Source organism: Anolis carolinensis, chromosome 1 (genome assembly GCF_035594765.1).
Source record: "Anolis carolinensis isolate JA03-04 chromosome 1, rAnoCar3.1.pri, whole genome shotgun sequence".
Classification (NCBI taxonomy): Eukaryota; Metazoa; Chordata; class Lepidosauria; order Squamata; family Dactyloidae; genus Anolis; species Anolis carolinensis.
The window spans coordinates 3637348-3654301 of NC_085841.1; the positions used below are offsets into that span (position 1 = coordinate 3637348).

Consider the following 16954-nt stretch of genomic DNA (forward strand, 5'->3'; position numbering starts at 1 on the left):
ACTTAGGCCTCTTCCACACTGCCTATAAAATACAGATTATCAGATTTTAACTGGATTAGATGGCAGTGTAGACTCAAGGCCCTTCCACACAGCTATATAACCCATTTATAATCTTATATATTATCTGCTTTAACTGGATTATCTGGACTCCACACCTTTACCCTTTACCTTAACTACCACCAGTTCCTCAATACTTTATTTCCCATACCACCATACTTCGCCACAGCAACGTGTGGCCAGGCACAGCTAGTTACAGTATAAACAGATACAAGGAAACATTCAATGTTAAAATACAATGAGACACAATACAAACAGAGGCAAAGGCTTCTCCTTTCATTTCCGGCTTTGGAAGCAATGCTCATCTCTGGTTCTGGGGGAGGTACTCTTCCCCATTTCCAAGCCAAGGAGCCTGTGTTGTCACCTCCTGGTTGTGTGGCTGGAAAGATTGCTTGGCATGTCTCTTTCCTTTTTCCGCCCAAGTGGTACCTATTGATCTACTCACATTTGCATGACACAGCAAACAAGATAGATATGCTGAATGTCGTATCACAAAATCACAAGTCGAACACTTCCCAAGTGTTTAGGACTATGTGATGTATCTGCGAATAATGCATGCAGATACCAGCAAGGTGGCCTTCTGCAGCTGACAGGTGTGGATTTTGTCAGCACCGATTGTGTTCAAGCGCAGGCCAAGGCCTTTAGGCACTGCACCCAGTTTGCCCATCACCACTGGGACCACCACTGGGACCACCTTGACTGGCTTATGCCAGAGTCTTTGTAGATCTTTAAATCCAGGAGCCCTGGTGGCAAAGTGCGTTAAAGCACTGAGCTGCTGAACTTGCAGACCAAAAGGTCCCAGGTTCAGATCCCGGGAGCGGAGTGAGCGCCCGCTGTTAGCTCCAGCTCCTGCCAACCTAGCAGTTTGAAAACATGCAATGTGAGTAGATCAATAGGTGTGAACGTAATGCGCTCCATGCAGTCATGTCGGCCACATGACCTTGGAGGTGTCTATGGACAACGGCAGCTCTTTGGCTTAGAAATGGAGATGAGCACCAACCCCCAGAGTCAGACATGACTGGACTTAACGTCAGGGGAAACCTTTACCTTAAATCCTCATATCGTATCAGCGTTTCCAGTTGTTTCTCCTCAATCCTGCTGTCCCCTGGCATTGCAACATCAACAATCCATACTTTGTCTTTTAACACAATCGTGAGGTCAGAAGTATTGTGCTCCCAAACCCTGTCTGTCTGAATTCGGAAGTCCCAGAGTAGCTTGACATGCTCTTTCTCTGTAACTTTTTCCGGCTTGTGATCCCACCAGTTCTTTGTCGCAGGCAGATGGTATTTGTGGCACATGTTCTAATGGATCATCTGAGCAATGGTGTTATGTCTCTGCTTGTAGTCTGTCTGTGCGATCTTCTTGCAGCAGCTGAGGATGTGATCTATTATGGGCAAAGCAATTAAAGAGGGATATTGACTGCCCAAGGCAGCTGGAGCACCGAAAACCAGCACAAAGACCAATAACAATATAATATCTTTATTAAAGCAAATAAAGTTCCAAAAGGAATTAAGCAGCAAAGTTGTAGAAGCAATTGACCTTTCAGAAAAGATCAAAGTTAGTCCAATAAGTAAAAGTCTTATGTCCAGTATTAGAGTTTAAAATCCAGAAACCGAAACACACTCGAACTCCGCCTGAGTTTGAGTGGGGAAAAGAGCAAGTAGCAAGAAGAGTTCTCTAGAATAAATGTCCAAAAACAGGGTTTCAGGGCAAGGCAGGAACTAGATGTTCTGGAGCTGAAACGCAGTCCAAACTTGGCAAGGAGGTAGACCAGCGCCTGGTCTACTCAAGAGTAAGCGCACCGTCAGGCTGCTTGGAATCCAGGAGCTGGAGACAATGATGTTTCTCAGTGAGATGTAAAGTTGTCACCGCAAAGGCAAGTTCTCAACACAACACTTTTATTCAAGTTCATAAGCTCCCCCAAACCAGGTGCCTAACTCCCTAAAACTTCCCAAGAGAACTGAGCTTGTTACAGTTATTACACCAGGTGTCTAACTCCCCAATTCTTCCCAAGAGAACTGGGCTTAAACATAGTCACCACGCTCTGCTAATCTGGCGCTTCTCTGGAGGCTCTGTCTGTTTGATCTGTCTGTATATACAAATGCCCTACGATCAAACGCTAAGTTTTCCTGAGAATCTGGGAGAGCTGGCATTGTTTCAAGGGCATCCTTAATTGACTCTGGCTCGGAGATGTCAACATGAGGCATCTAGAAGGGTGTCGAATCTTGCTGACTTGGGAGAAAACCCAAATCTTCTTCATCCTGGTCAAGAAAGGGCACAGGGTCCAGGGCCAAAGGTGCCCTAGGCATCACATTGACAAGCCAGAATGTGTCCTGAGAAGGGAGACCAAAATGATCAAAGGGCTGGAAGCCAAGAATCCCTTTGAGAAGTATCTTAAAGAGCTGTGTCTGTTTATCTTGCAGAAGAGAAGGTTGAGAAGAGCCATGAGAGCCATGTATAATTATGTGGAAGGATGTCATAAGGAAGAGGAAGCAGGCTGGTTTTCTGTGGCCCTGGAAACTAGTACTCAATGGAGTAATGGGTTCAAATCTCAAGAAAGGAGATTTCACCTGAACATTAGGAAGAACTTATTTGAACATTCCTCAGAGTCTGGTAGAGTCTCGTCTTCTGGAGGTTTTTAAGAAAATGCTGGATGGCCACTTGTTTGGAGAACTCAGATGGTGTTTTCCTGCTGGGCAAAAGGAGGTTAGACTGGATGGCCCTTGGTGTCTCCTCCAGTTCTATGATTCTCTGTGATTCAACATGCCTTGCTACTTCTGTGAGGAACATGACAAAGCAAAAGGTGGTAAAAGGGCTTTCTACCTCCTCAATGGGACACCCCTTCCAAGATATAAACCTGTTTCTCATGTCCCGTTCCCTCAGCCTTCTTTTTTCCAGGCTAAATATACATCTTCCTAGAATCATAGAATCATAGAATCATAGAATAGTAGAGTTGGAAGAGACCTCAAGGGCCATCTAGTCCAACCCCCCGCTAAGAAGCAGGAAATCGCATTCAAAGCACCCCCGACAGATGGCCATCCAGCCTCTGCTTAAAAGCCTCCAAAGAAGGAGCCTCCACCACAGTCCGGGGGAGAGAGTTCCACTGCCGAACAGCCCTCACAGTGAGGAAGTTCTTCCTGATGTTCAGGTGGAATCTCCTTTCCTGTAGTTTGAAGCCATTGTTCCGTGTCCTAGTCTGCAGGGCAGCAGAAAATAAGCTTGCTCCCTCCTCCCTATGACTTCCCCTCACATATTTGTACATGGCTATCATGTCTCCTCTCAGCCTTCTCTTCTGCAGGCTAAACATGCCCAGCTCTTTAAGCCGCTCCTCATAGGGCTTGTTCTCCAGACCCTTAATCATTTTAGTTGCCCTCCTCTGGACGCTTTCCAGCTTGTCAGCATCTCCCTTCATCTGCGGTGCCCAAAACTGGACACAGTATTCCAGGTGTGGTCTGACCAAGGCAGAATAGAGGGGGAGCATGACTTCCCTGGATCTAGACGTTATTCCCCTATTGATGCAGGCCAAAATCCCATTGGCTTTTTTAGCTGCCGCATCACATTGTAGGCTCATGTTTAACTTGTTGTCCACGAGGACTCCAAGATCTTTTTCGCACACACTGCTGTCAAGCTGTCCTAAGCTTTTGCTCAGAGGGCTTGGCATGCAGACCTTTAGCCATTCTAGTTGTCCCAGCTGGTCAGTATCCTTGAATTGTGAATCTCAGAACGGGACGCAATATTATTCCCGTTGAGGTCTGACTAAAGCAGAACAAAGTGGACCTCTTAGTATCTACCTCTTAGTGCATCCTTGGTACCTGGTAATTGTTTACTGAACGTTTTCTCAACTCAGAATTCAGCCACTGCCCAAATAGTTTATGCCAGACACTGGAAAGAAAGCATTATTCTATCTGTAAGCGAATGGGCTTCAGTGTGAATCCAATAACAGCGCCTTCGACTCTTATTTGACACTGCTAAGAATCTTATCTCCAGTGAGACAGGCTTTGTAAAATCGTTTCGCGCCCTTCTCTTCCCCATCTAAAGCAATTGTAAAATAGGTTTCCATCACTCTCAAGCTTGAACAGTTTTTATCGCTCCGATTATTGCTGCCCGGTGACTTTCACGGCTCTGTGTTTTCTCTTGGGGGAACAGGTGGAACTCATCCGGAGAGATTACGTGGCCAACAGCGGCTGGGAGACCTTCTTGTCTTATGAGGACCCCGAGCAAGACATCCTGATTGGCCTCCTGCGCCTGCGCAAGTGTTCGGAGGAGACCTTCCGAGCGGAGCTGAAGGCGGGCGTCTCCATCGTCCGGGAGCTCCATGTCTACGGCAGCGTGGTCCCCGTCAGCAGCCGGGACCCTTCCAAATTCCAGCATCAGGTAGTACCGGTGTTGTGTGCCATCAAGTCCTTTCCCACGTCGACCCAAATAGTTTCCTTGGCTGATTCATTTGCCTTTCTCTGAGGCTGAGAGTGTGACTCACCCATAAGCATCCTATAGAACAGTTTGCCCATGCCTGCTGTAGAATGATAGACTCATACAGTCCTCGGGTTGAAAGAGACCCCCAAAGGTCATCGAGTCCTTTTTGTCATGACAGAAGGGCACAATCAAAACCCTCCCAATTTGTTATGTGATTCAGCTCAGGCATGGGCAAGCTTCGGCCCTCCCTCCAGGTGTTTTGGACTTCAACTCAGTTAGGAAATTGTTAAATTGAGACTCACTCACCTCCAGGTCTCAATTTACCTCTCTCCGAGGATCTGGCGATCTGTTTAGTCGCACAGAAATAAATCCAGACTTGCCAGATGTCAACTGAAACCAGCGGCTTATACTTTATTGCAGTTCTGTACAATATTTACATAGTTTGCTGGAGCTTAGCAGTTGTGCATCCGACCTTTTTCAAACACCGCATGGGAAGCACTGTGTCACCTCCCACATTCCACAGCATGATGAATGTCCTGTCATTTATTTATTTACAGTATTTATATTCCGCCCTTCTCACCCCGAAGGGGACTCGGGGCGGATCACATTATGTACATATAGGGCAAACATTCAATGCCCATAAACACATTGAACCAAGACAGAGACAGACAGATGCAGAGGCAATTTAACCTTCTCCTGAGGGGATGTTCGATTCTGGCCACAGGGGGGAGCAGCTGCTTCATCATCCACTCTGATGGCACTTCCTCATTCCAATGTCGTAAATTAGTTAAACTTGCCTCCCCACTTTTATAAGTGGTACTTTATTTCCTACTTGATAGATGCAACTATCTTTCGGGTTGCTAGGTCAGCAATGAGCAGGGGCTATTATTTATTTATTTTTTTAATTGACGGGTGCTCACCCCGTCACGGGCTGGCCTCGAACTCATGACCTCATGGTCAGAGTGATTTATTGCAGCAGGCTGCTCTCCAGCCTGCGCCACATGTTATGTATCATGGAAGTCTTCAACTGTTTCCCTCTAGCCATAACTCTCTACTCTATACATTTAACTCTTGCATTATTGGATTACTGGATTACATGCTGCATTACAGACATGCATTACAGATAGACACACACTGTCAGTTAGCTTTAAACTATAAGTACAAATTTCAAACTACTCCAAAACAATACATTCACAAACTCCCACGATTCCTAACAGCTAGTGGGTGATTATGTCGCTCTTGGCTAGTTGTACTTCTTCGCCATGTTTTCGGCGAATCTGCATGTCTCGTGAATACTTTTCCAGCTGAGGAATCCTCTGTTGAGACTCAGCTACATCCTGCACACGTTTCTAGTCCTCACCAAGGAAATAGAAAGGCAGATGAGTTTGTTGGCAGGGAAAGCCCTTCCCCGTTGTCCTCTTTGTCTGCCTCTTTCTCTATTTTCCTCTTCTATTTCTGTTTGTTAGCCTGGTACTTCTCAGGAACATGCCTCTTGTAATCCAAAGTTTCCATATTTCATGGAAATATGGATTCGCCATTTTGTCCTCCTCCTGTGAGCATGGAGAGAGGAAAGATGTCTGCAGAGAGACAGATAGTTAGAGAGCTAGGACCTAACTTTCCTTGATAGAAGTGTAAAATCTTTCTTAACTTTTAAAGCTTGACTCTGCTCCTGTAATGGCTAAAGCTCATTTGCTCTATTGCTGCGCTGAAGAAGCTTCTGATTTGCTAAACCACTGCTGCTGCTGTTGCTTTACATTAGAAATAAGAAGGAATGATGAATACAAAGTCCGTATGATGAGCGTAACATAATAAGTAATTTCAGTTGGATGGACAGGAGTCAATATTTGATAAAGTTGCTTGTTGTCTTCTGTTCATCTCGCTTATCTGGTCAAAGTTGTATGTAGTTCAACACGCAAACAAGTGCACCATGCTGGCTGGCTGTTGGAGAGATAATTTAGCACGGAAGTCTTGTAAATGAGACATTTGATGTGAATCTGTGCCTCTCATCTGGCTCTCTCCTTTGTGTTAGGATTCTTAGGTGTCAGTTCCTGTTTGCATGAACAGTAATCCTTAAAATACTATTAGCAGAGGAATGATTTGACAACTTAAGAAAAGGCGAGAGAACCCACCATAATCATCTTTGTCCTTGTCATCAATCTGTTTGCTTTAAACCATTTTCCCCACATAATAGCCTTCCAAAAGGCTTGCAATAAGCACAGGGATTGAGAAAGAGTGGAAACAATTCCAAAAAAAAAAACCCCACAATTGTGCCAGTAGCTTAATGCCTAATCTAATGTTAAACAAGGGAGCATTAAATAAAATGCAGATAAACTAACTTGAGGTGGGAGTCTGGGGCCCTATCAACACTGCCATACAGTACAATTCCAGAATGCAGTTTAACTGCATTGAACTGGATTATATGAGTCAACACTGCCATATAATGAAGTTCACGGCAGATAATAATAATATACTTAAATAATGAAAAAGTCTCAAAAGCAAGCTCAATGGAGGCAACACCACCAAGACCATAAACACCTGGGCCATACCTGTCATAAGATATACAGCTGGCATTATAAATTGGATGTAGGCGGAATTGGACAATTTGGACAAAAAAACAAGAAAGCTCATGACCATTCATCATTCACTGCATCCTCGCAGTGATGTTGACCGACTATATCTGCCTAGAAGCTCTGGTGGCAGAGGACTCTTGCAAGTAAAACAAGCAGCCAAAGAGGAAGAACATGCCTTGGCAAAATAAGTAAAGCAAAGTGAAGAACCTGCTTTGATTGAAGTCAAAAATCAGAAACTCCTCAAAGTACAGCAGACAAAAATCAATACAAGAAAACTGCACTACAAACTAGCGCTGACAGCTGGCACAACAAATCATTGCAGGGGCATTTCCTTGACAAAATTGAAGGAAAGGTTGACAAGGAGAAGACCTGGCTCTGGCTCATGAATGGGACACTGAAGAAGGAGACAGAAGGCCTGATCCTTGCAACCCAGGAGCAAGACATCAGGACAAAGGGAATTCAGGCCAAGATCAAAAAATCAGCTGATGACCCAAAATGCAGGCTGTGCAAGGAAGCTGACGAAACCATGGATCATATCCTCAGCTGCACAGACAGACTACAAACAGAGGCACAACTATGTGGCCCAAATGATCCATTGGAACTTATGCCTTAAGTACCACCTCCCAGCAGTAAAGAACTGGTGGGGTCACAAACCTGCAAAGGTAGTGGAAAATGAACATGCAAAAATACTGTGAGCTTCCGAATCCAGACTGACAAAATTTTGGAACTCAACACACCAGACCTCAAGGTTGTGGAAAAGAAAAAGGTTTGGATCATTGATGTTGCCATCCCACGTGACAGTCGCATTGACGAAAAACAACAGGAAAAACTCAGCCGCTATCAGGATCTCAAGATTGAACTTCAAAGACTCTGGCAGAAACCAGTGCAGGTGGTCCCGGTGGTGATCGGCACACTGGGTGCCGTGCCAAAAAATCTCAGCCGGCATTTGGAAACAATAGACATTGACAAAATTGCGATCTGCCAACTGCAAAAGGCCACCCTGCTGGGATCTGCACGCATCATCCGAAAATACATCACACAGTCCTAGACACTTGGGAAGTGTTCGACTTGTGATTTTGTGAAACGAAATCCAGCATATCTATCTTGTTTGCTGTGTCATACAATGTTGTTGTGTCAATAATAATAATAATAATAATAATAATAATAATAATAATAATAATAATTTCTGTGGACGAGAAGGCTCCTCTTTGCTTTCCTGCACTTGCCCATTGTCAAAGAAATTGGACTCTTTGTTGCCCTCTTGCTTGGCTTCCTCAGAGAGCATGTTTGCATTTAGGGGAAAAAATTACTTTGCCTCGTCCCTTGGCTTTCAAAGTCTGCTGGCTAAAATGAGCTAATTTGTAATTTCTAATTGCAAAGTCCACTGGCCCAGAATGACCCATTTGCAATTTATCTTTGCAAAGCCCATTGATTGAAATGATTAAAATGTAATTGATAATTAGTAAGGCCCAAAAGCTTGTCTCAAATCTTGAAAAAAATCTAACCATATCCAAGACAGAAAGAACGAGGGAAAGGGAAAGGATGGTTGGGATGAAAACAGAACCTAAATAGAGTTATCAGAGTAATGCATTTGGGGACTTTCATCCCCGGCACATTTTGCAACCGCAAGTAAGAGGAGCAGCCATCTGCTCAAGTGAGTGGTGAAGAGTCCCTTGTTGCTTCGTACAGAACGGAGATTCATTCGGTCTTGGACATTTTTATTTCTGTGTTAAGCTTCATTATCTGGCCTGTTTACTCCGCTGCTGAAATTTGCCTCAATGTTGTTATTTGCCTTTATGTTGACTTCAAATCATGGGAACATTATGAATGAACGACCCGGCATGGGGTAATGAACTATCCTACCATCTTCCACTTTACTAGGCATTATTATCTTTTCTAGAAAGCCCATAATTTCACGATATGACCATAGTACAATAGCCTCAGGCCCCATCTACACAGGGACCGGGTTTAACCCAGAGTGCTAAACCGCTAAGCTGTAGGAAAAAAAACCCTGCCGATCCAAACGTTGACAGTTCAAGCCCGAGTTGGGCTGAGCACCCACCGTCAGCCCCAGCTCCCCGCCCACTTAGCAGATCGAAAACAGAAATGTGAGTAGATAAATAGGTACTGTTTTAAGCGGAGAGGTAATAAAAGAAACCTGTAAAGACATGCCGGTGATTCGATCGGGAGGACATCTAAGGACGACAAAGCTCCTCGGCATGGAAGATGGAGCAACAGCAACCCCCCCCCCCCCCCCCCCCCCGCCCGAGCCAGAGTCGAGCATAGCCTTCAGATGCCGGAAATGGAAAAGATGGGAAAAGCCTTTGTCTCTGTTTATGTATTGTCTGTCCTTGTTAACTGTATAACAGCATTGAATGTTTGGCGTATATGTGTTCTGTAATCCACCCAGAGTCCCCTCGGGGAGATAGAGCGGAATATAAATAAAGTATATTGATACAAAGACATTGTATGACACAGCAAACGAGATGTTCATGCTGGATTTCGTACCACAAAATCACAAGTCGAACACAAGCATTTAGGACTGTGTGATGTATTTTCGGATGATATGTGCAAATCCCAGTCAGGTGGCCTTTTGCAGTTGGCAGATCGTGATTTTGTCAATGTTTATTGTCTCCAAATGCCAGCTGAGATCTTTGGGCACGGCACTCAGTGTGCCGATCACCACCGGGAAGACCTGTATTGGTTTATACCAGAGCCTTTGCAGTTCGATCTTGAGGTCCTGATAGCGGCTGAGTTTTTCCCGTTGTTTTTCATCAATGCGACTGTCACCTAGGATGGCAACATCAATAATCCAAACTTTTTTCTTTTCCACAACCTTGAGGTCTGGTGTGTTGTGTTCCAAAACTTTGTCAGTCTGGATTTGGAAGTCCCACAGTATTTTTGCGTGTTCATTTCCCACTACCTTTGCAGGTTTGTGATCCCACCAGTTCTTTACTGCTGGGAGGTGGTACTTGTGGCATAAGTTCCAATTGATCATTTGGGCCACATAGTTGTGCCTCTGTTTGTAGTCCGTCCGTGCAATTTTCTTACAGCAGGTGAAGATATGATCAATAGTTTTGTCAGTTTCCTTGCACAGTCTGCATTTTGGGTCACTGGCTCATTTTTCGATCTTGGCCTTTATTGCATTTGTTCTGATGGCTTGCTCCTGGGCTGCAAGAATCAGGCCTCCTGTCTCCTTCAGTGTTACATTGGTGAGCCTAACCAGGTCTTCTCCTGATCAACCTTTCCTTCAATTTTGTCAAGGAAATGCCCCTGCAATGTTTTGTTGTGCCAGCTGTCAGCGCTAGTTTGTAGTGCAGTTTTCTTGTATTGATTTTTGTCTGCTCTGCTTTGAGGAGTTTCTGATTGTTGACTTCAATCAAAGCAGGTTCTTCCCTTTCCTTTACATATTTTGCCAAACATGTTCTTCCTCTTTGGCTGCTTGTTTTACTTGCAAGAGTCCTCTGCCACCAGATCTTCTAGGCAGATATAATCAGTCAACATCACTGTGAGGATGCAGTGAATGATGAATGGTCATGAGCTTTCTTGTTTTTCTCTCCAAATTGTCCAATTCCACCTGCATCCAATGTATAATGCCAGCCGTATATCTTATGACAAGTATGGCCCAGTGTTTATGGCCTTGATGGTGTTGCCTCCATTGAGCTTGCTTTTGAGACTTTTTCATTATTTAAGTATATTATTATTATTATTTTATTATGACACAGCAAACAAGATAGACATGATGGATTTCATATCACAAAATCACAAGTCAAACACTTCCCAAGTGTCTAGGACTGTGTGATGTATTTTCAGATGCAGTCAAAGAAGAAGAACATGCCCTGGCAGAATATGTAAAGCAAAGTGAAGAACCTGCTTTGATGATGATGATGATGATGATGATTTTATTTTCCAACTGTCATACTGGAACAACAATGATTTTTTAGTTTAACTATAACAGTTTTTGGCAGTTCTTTGTTAGAATATTACCAATGTCAGTGGCTTCTAACCTAGTGATTTTATTCAAAGTGTTTAATGCCAGTGCTAATGCTCTTTGCTTTTGCTTTTTGGTGTGTTTCTTTGCCAAGTACTTTTGCATTTTTATATCGTCATTTGTTCAGATTTTTTTCTTCTTTTTTATATAAATATGGACATTTTAGCTTTAAAAAAAAGAAAGAAAGATGACCCAATGGCTATCTGTGGAATATCCTTACAGAGCCTTGAGACAAAGTTGATGCCCAGAAGTCTTTTGGTAGGAGAGATTCAAACAGAGCAAAAAGTCCCTGGCTTACATAGCAGTAGCTTTTCAAAAGAAATAACCCACTTCAAGATCAGTAAGGAACACATTAACAACAGGAATTTCAAGCCAGGTTGAGGAAGTGTCCGAAATCTATATACGAGGGTTGAATGAAAAGTAATGCCTCCGCCTTCGTAACTCCTCAACAGGTGGCAGTCCTGGTCTGCGGCAGGTCCTGGCTTGTTCAGTAGACTCTCCTCTACAGTTCCATTTGGCGGGAAGCCTAAGCATTGAATGGTTGTGTTGTTAAAGTGCCAAGTATGGAACCCTGCACAGACGGTCAGTCAACTCCTCTCGCGTTATGAGAATGAAGGTGACATCTTCTCCTTTGGGGTGACACCTTCTGCTGTCAAGAATTCAATGACTGCACATTGCTTATTTGCATTGACCAACCGTCTGCACAGGGCTCCATACTTCACACTTTAACAACACAACCGTTCAATGCTAAGGCTTCCCGCCAAATGCAAACAGGGAAATTCCAGACAGGAAACAATCAGGGAAACGTAAAAAAAGGAAAGTATGGTATATAGTATGTAAGTACTGTAGGTGATGTAATATTATCGTCTATATAAACAACTTTTAGTGGCATTTGTTATACAAGCTGCAAACGAAGGGAATTATGGTGTCATATTTAACATCAATATAAACTGGGTTTGGCTAGAAACAGTGGTAGATCATAGCTCCGTCCCTATGGAATCTCTTACGTTTACTAGTAGTGTATATTGCAATGAATAATTTACTCAAGGTATCCACTATTTGTATTCTCATTCACTACATTAGTGTAATTCTTAACACAAAGGAATACACTTAGCAACACTTGCAAAAGTATTACAGAAAAACTATTCCTATTTATGGTTTAAGTACCAATATTGTCAAATAGAAATAAAAACCAAACAAAGTCTTATAGTTGACTTGATAACAATCAAAATTGCAGTCTCAGCATTGAATCGAGTCAAATAAACAGTTCTTAACATGCAGATGTACAATAAGGTAACCCTTCACATAAGCCTTAACATAAAGCTATTGTAGTCTCTAGTTTGATTTCAATCTTGTCAACTCGAGTAAATGAAAAATATGCAGAATCTACTGCCCTCTTGATAGTGTTCTCAAGTGTTGCTGGAGCGTGGAAAAAGAATTTTCAGTAATTAATATAACATTTGTATAAGTTCTTCTTAGAGTAGCTCCTGGATACCAATCATCTAACAATATCTTTAGGGTTAGATGAATAGGTCGTTGTTTCTAGGTGTTGATACCAATCCGTTGTAGGGTATCTGGGATGGCCAAGTGATCTGTGGAGCCGGGGATGGTTACGGCTGGTTTCCCGATATAGGCCAGTTTCGTTGCTTCTTCAGGTAGACTAGTGAGGAAACAATCAGGGCCAGCTAACACCTCCCAACAAAGGATTCCCCCAGGAGGAATAAGCCAGGCTTTGAAGCTGCAGGAGAAGTACCTTAATCGGATCGTTTTGCCATGTTTTCCCTCTATGCATGTAATTTCTGGCGTAAAGCAGACTTGGAGCTTTTTAGCCCAGATGGAGAATTGTTCAGCAACTTTTATACGCCTCCAGCTCTGATGTTTTCAGGTTAACACTTCATTATGCGGCAAGTGCATTAGGATGCAACTTGAGTTTGATAGTAATGACCCCAGGCAACGAAGGAGTGGTGAGTAAAAGGACGGACGTAAAATGAAGGGTTGCCTCCTGAAAGTGAAATTTCAAAGCCGGGCGAAGTGGTTGACGCAGGTGGAGGAGGAAAAATCAATTGAAGAGAGGCCGGCGTTGGTTCGCAAATTGAAATAGGGTGGGAACGGAGGCGCAAGCGAGCGCATGACGTACGGGTGGGGGCACTCAGAACTTTTTCTAGCATTGCTTTCCAAAGCAATCTCCTCCAAAAAGAGGATCAAAGGCATGCGAAGAACCACAAGGGCCACCTGTAGTCCAGACCTCTCCCAACAATCTGGATTTTCATCTGAACTCTAAAGGAGCTGTGCGAGGTCTATGGCCGTCTCCCACAATTCTTACTATAATTTGATACACAACAAGATGAGTACACAGCAAACAGGATCACTATGCTGGCTGTTGTGTTGGCTCACACGTCGGACACTTCCCAAGTGTCTAGGGCTATATGATGTATCGATGAATAATACATGCAGATCCAAGTAGGGTGGCCTTTTGCAGATGAGGTGATAATTTTGACAGCACCAATTGTGTTTAAGTGCTGGCCAAGGTTAAGCAGCTGAGGGGGAAAAGGAAAGGGCCCGAGGCTGTTAGGAATTGTGGGAGTTGAAGTCCAAAACACCTGGAGGGCCCAAGTTTTAGAGACTGGATGCCCTTTGTCATTTGGGTTGTCTTTAGCTCTCCTTCAGCTCTAGCTCAAGTTTGAATGTTCTTTTTAATAATAATAATAATAATAATAATAATAATAATAATAATAATAATAATCCCCCCCCCCCGCAGTTGCCACCTTGACGTGGTGGGGGGGGGGGCTTAGCTGCTCCAATGATGACTGAGGGCTGTGCTGGCGGTAGTGTAACTACCGGCAGGTCCAACCAAGCCAGAGAGGCCTCAGCTGAGGAGCACAACCAAGAGCACCTAACCCATTAGCATTATGGAGAATCAAATCCAAACGAAGTCTATACTGGCTCAGTCGTCGCCCAGGATAAAAAGGACCGCAGTGGATGCTGCTGATTCTGGACATCCATCAACAAGTGGGCTACGGAATCATCAAAACCCAAATGAACAGTCACAGAAGCGGCAAAAATATACAATGCCAGAAAACCGCACAATTATGAAATGCTACTACAAATCTGAACCTGAAAAGCGCGGCTACCAAAAAAGGATGCATCAACTGTGGAAACAAGAGTACCCTGACTCACAGATAACAGAACCCCGACTGGCTGACCAACGAAGATTCATAATCAGAAACAAAGTGTTCAGTGAAGTTGAACTCGAAGAAATCCAGAAAATTTGCAAAGTAGATTACCATCAGACCACAGCACAGACAGCAGCAGAGACTCCAGCAACACTTGGAATGGTGGAACAGATTGAACCAGAAGAAAGTGTGGAGCTTTTGCAAGAATTTGAAGAACCAGCACTTGAAACATCTGTTGAACCACCAGGAACCTTGACAGCAAGACAACAAGAGCTCAAGGATAAGATCATGGCTCATGCTGCAGCAAATGCAATAAGACAGCGGCTCCCAACTCTAAAAACAGTGCCCAAGAGACAACTGGCGCCTCTCATGAAAGATGTGAATACAGTACTCTCCACTGTCCAAATAACATCGATTGAACAAACAAACCAGTATGCCTACAGTGCAGCAGTGATAGTAACAGAAGAACTTGGGCTCCTACAACCAAGGCAGCCCCAAAGAAATTCGACTGGAAAACCAAAGTAGAAGGTCAGGCTAGAGTTGAAAATCAAGAAACTTAGATCAGATGCAAGTAACCTGAAAAATATGAAAGAGAGGAAACTGAAGAATGACAAAATCAAGCAATACCTGATCCGAAAGTACTGGCTGAACACCAGAAAAATTGAAGAAGCCTTGGAAATTGTGAAAGAACGAATTACAGCAACAGCCAGAAAAATTGAAAGGTATGAAGCCAGAATCATCCAGTACAGACAAAATCAACTGTTTCAATCAGACCAAAGACGGTTCTACCAGAGTCTGAACCAAACAGCAGACACAGTAACCATAAAGCCAGAGAAAACTGCAACAACAAAGTTCTGGAAAGAACTTTGGGAAAATAATAAAAACTACAACAAAAACGCTGGGTGGATAAAGGAGTTCGAAGGAAAATTCTCACAGAACAAAATGGAACAGATGGAAATAACAACTGAAATGATCAGCAAACGAGTGCAAAAAGTCCAGAACTGGACATCGCCTGGTAGTGATCAACTTCATGGATTTTGGCTCAAACATCTGATTAGTTTACATGGAAAAATGGCCCAACAATTCAATGAGATGCTGCAGAAAGGAAGTATCAGTGGCTAACAGCTGGAAGAACATACCTGATACAAAAGGATCCAGCAAAAGGAGCAGCACCAGGAAACTACAGGCCAATAACGTGTCTGCCCACTATGTTTAAACTACTGACTGGCATCATAGCTGACAGAATTCAAGACTATCTTGAAGAAAAAAACATCTTGCCAGATGAACAGAAAGGCAACAAACGGAAAAGCAGGGGCACAAAACACCAGTTATTGATTGACAAAATGATTCTGGAGAACTGTAAGAGCCGAAAAGCTAATCTTCACATGACGTGGATTGACTATAAAAAGGCCTTTGACTCACTCCCACACAGCTGGATCATCAAGTGCCTGGACGCCATCGGGATTTGTAAAACCGTTGGCACCTTCATTGAAAACATGATGGAGCACTGGAAAACTGAACTGTTTGTAGGAAATGAAAGCTATGGACTTGTCAACATCAGGAGAGGAATTTTCCAGGGAGACTCATTGTCCCCTCTGCTTTTCATTATCGCCATGATCCCTCTGTCAACAATCTTACAAAAAACAAATCTCGGCTATCAAACATCTAAGAATTCTCACAAAATTTCACATTTGATGTACATGGATGACCTGAAGCTATATGGGAAAACGGAAACTGAAATCCAGTCTCTGACCAACACTGTCCGAATTTTTAGCCCTGATATCAACATGGAGTTTGGACAAATGTTCGACAGTGGCATTGAAGAAGGGAAAAATCATTGAAAGTGAGGGCATAAATATGCCCAATGGCCAAACAATAAAGTGTCACCAGCCAGAGGCATATAAATATCTGGGCATACTACAGCTGGACAACATCAAGCATGAACATGTGAAAACTGTGGTCAGCAAAGAATACACACAAAGGGTCAGAAAAATTCTCAAAAGCAAGCTCAATGGAGGCAACACCATCAAGGCCATAAACACCTGGGCCATACCTGTCATAAGATATACTGCTGGCATTATAAATTGGACACAGGTGGAACTGGACAATTTGGACAGAAAAACAAGAAAACTCATGACCATTCATCATTCACTGCACCCTCGCAGTGATGTTGACCGGCTATATCTGCCTAGAAGATCAGGGGGCAGAGGACTCTTACAAGTCAAACAAGCAGTCAAAGAAGAAGAACATGCCCTGGCAGAATATGTCAAGCAAAGTGAAGAACCTGCTTTGATTGAAGTAAAAAATCAGAAACTCCTCAAAACACAGCAGACAAAAAACCAGTACAAGAAAACCGCACTACAAACTAGAGCTGACAGCTGGCACAACAAAACACTGCATGGAAAGTTCCTTGACAAAATTGAAGGAAAAGCTGATAAGGAGAAGACCTGGCTCTGGCTCACCAATGGGACCCTGAAGAAGGAGACAGAAGGCCTGATCCTTGCAGCCCAGGAATCATAGAATCATAGAATAGTAGAGTTGGAAGAGACCACATGGGCCATCCAGTCCAACCCCCTGCTAAGAAGCAGGAAATCGCATTCAAAGCACCCCCGACAGATGGCCATCCAGCCTCTGCTTAAAAGCCTCCAAAGAAGGAGCCTCCACCACGGCCCCGGGGAGAGAGTTCCACTGTCGAACAGCCCTCATAGTGAGGAAGTTCTTCCTGATATTCAAGTGGAATCTCCTTGAAC

At 43.6% G+C, this 16954-nt stretch overlaps 1 protein-coding gene across 1 annotated transcript in view; it reads left to right on the plus strand.

Moving 5' to 3' along the window:
• The window catches only part of elp3 (elongator acetyltransferase complex subunit 3), a 153036-nt gene that overhangs the window by 109431 nt on the left and 26651 nt on the right, over positions 1–16954 (plus strand). The window contains exon 13 of the mRNA XM_003227805.4: positions 4204–4431. Within this exon, the coding sequence (XP_003227853.1) occupies positions 4204–4431 (228 nt within the window). The remainder of the gene's footprint in view (positions 1–4203; positions 4432–16954) is intronic.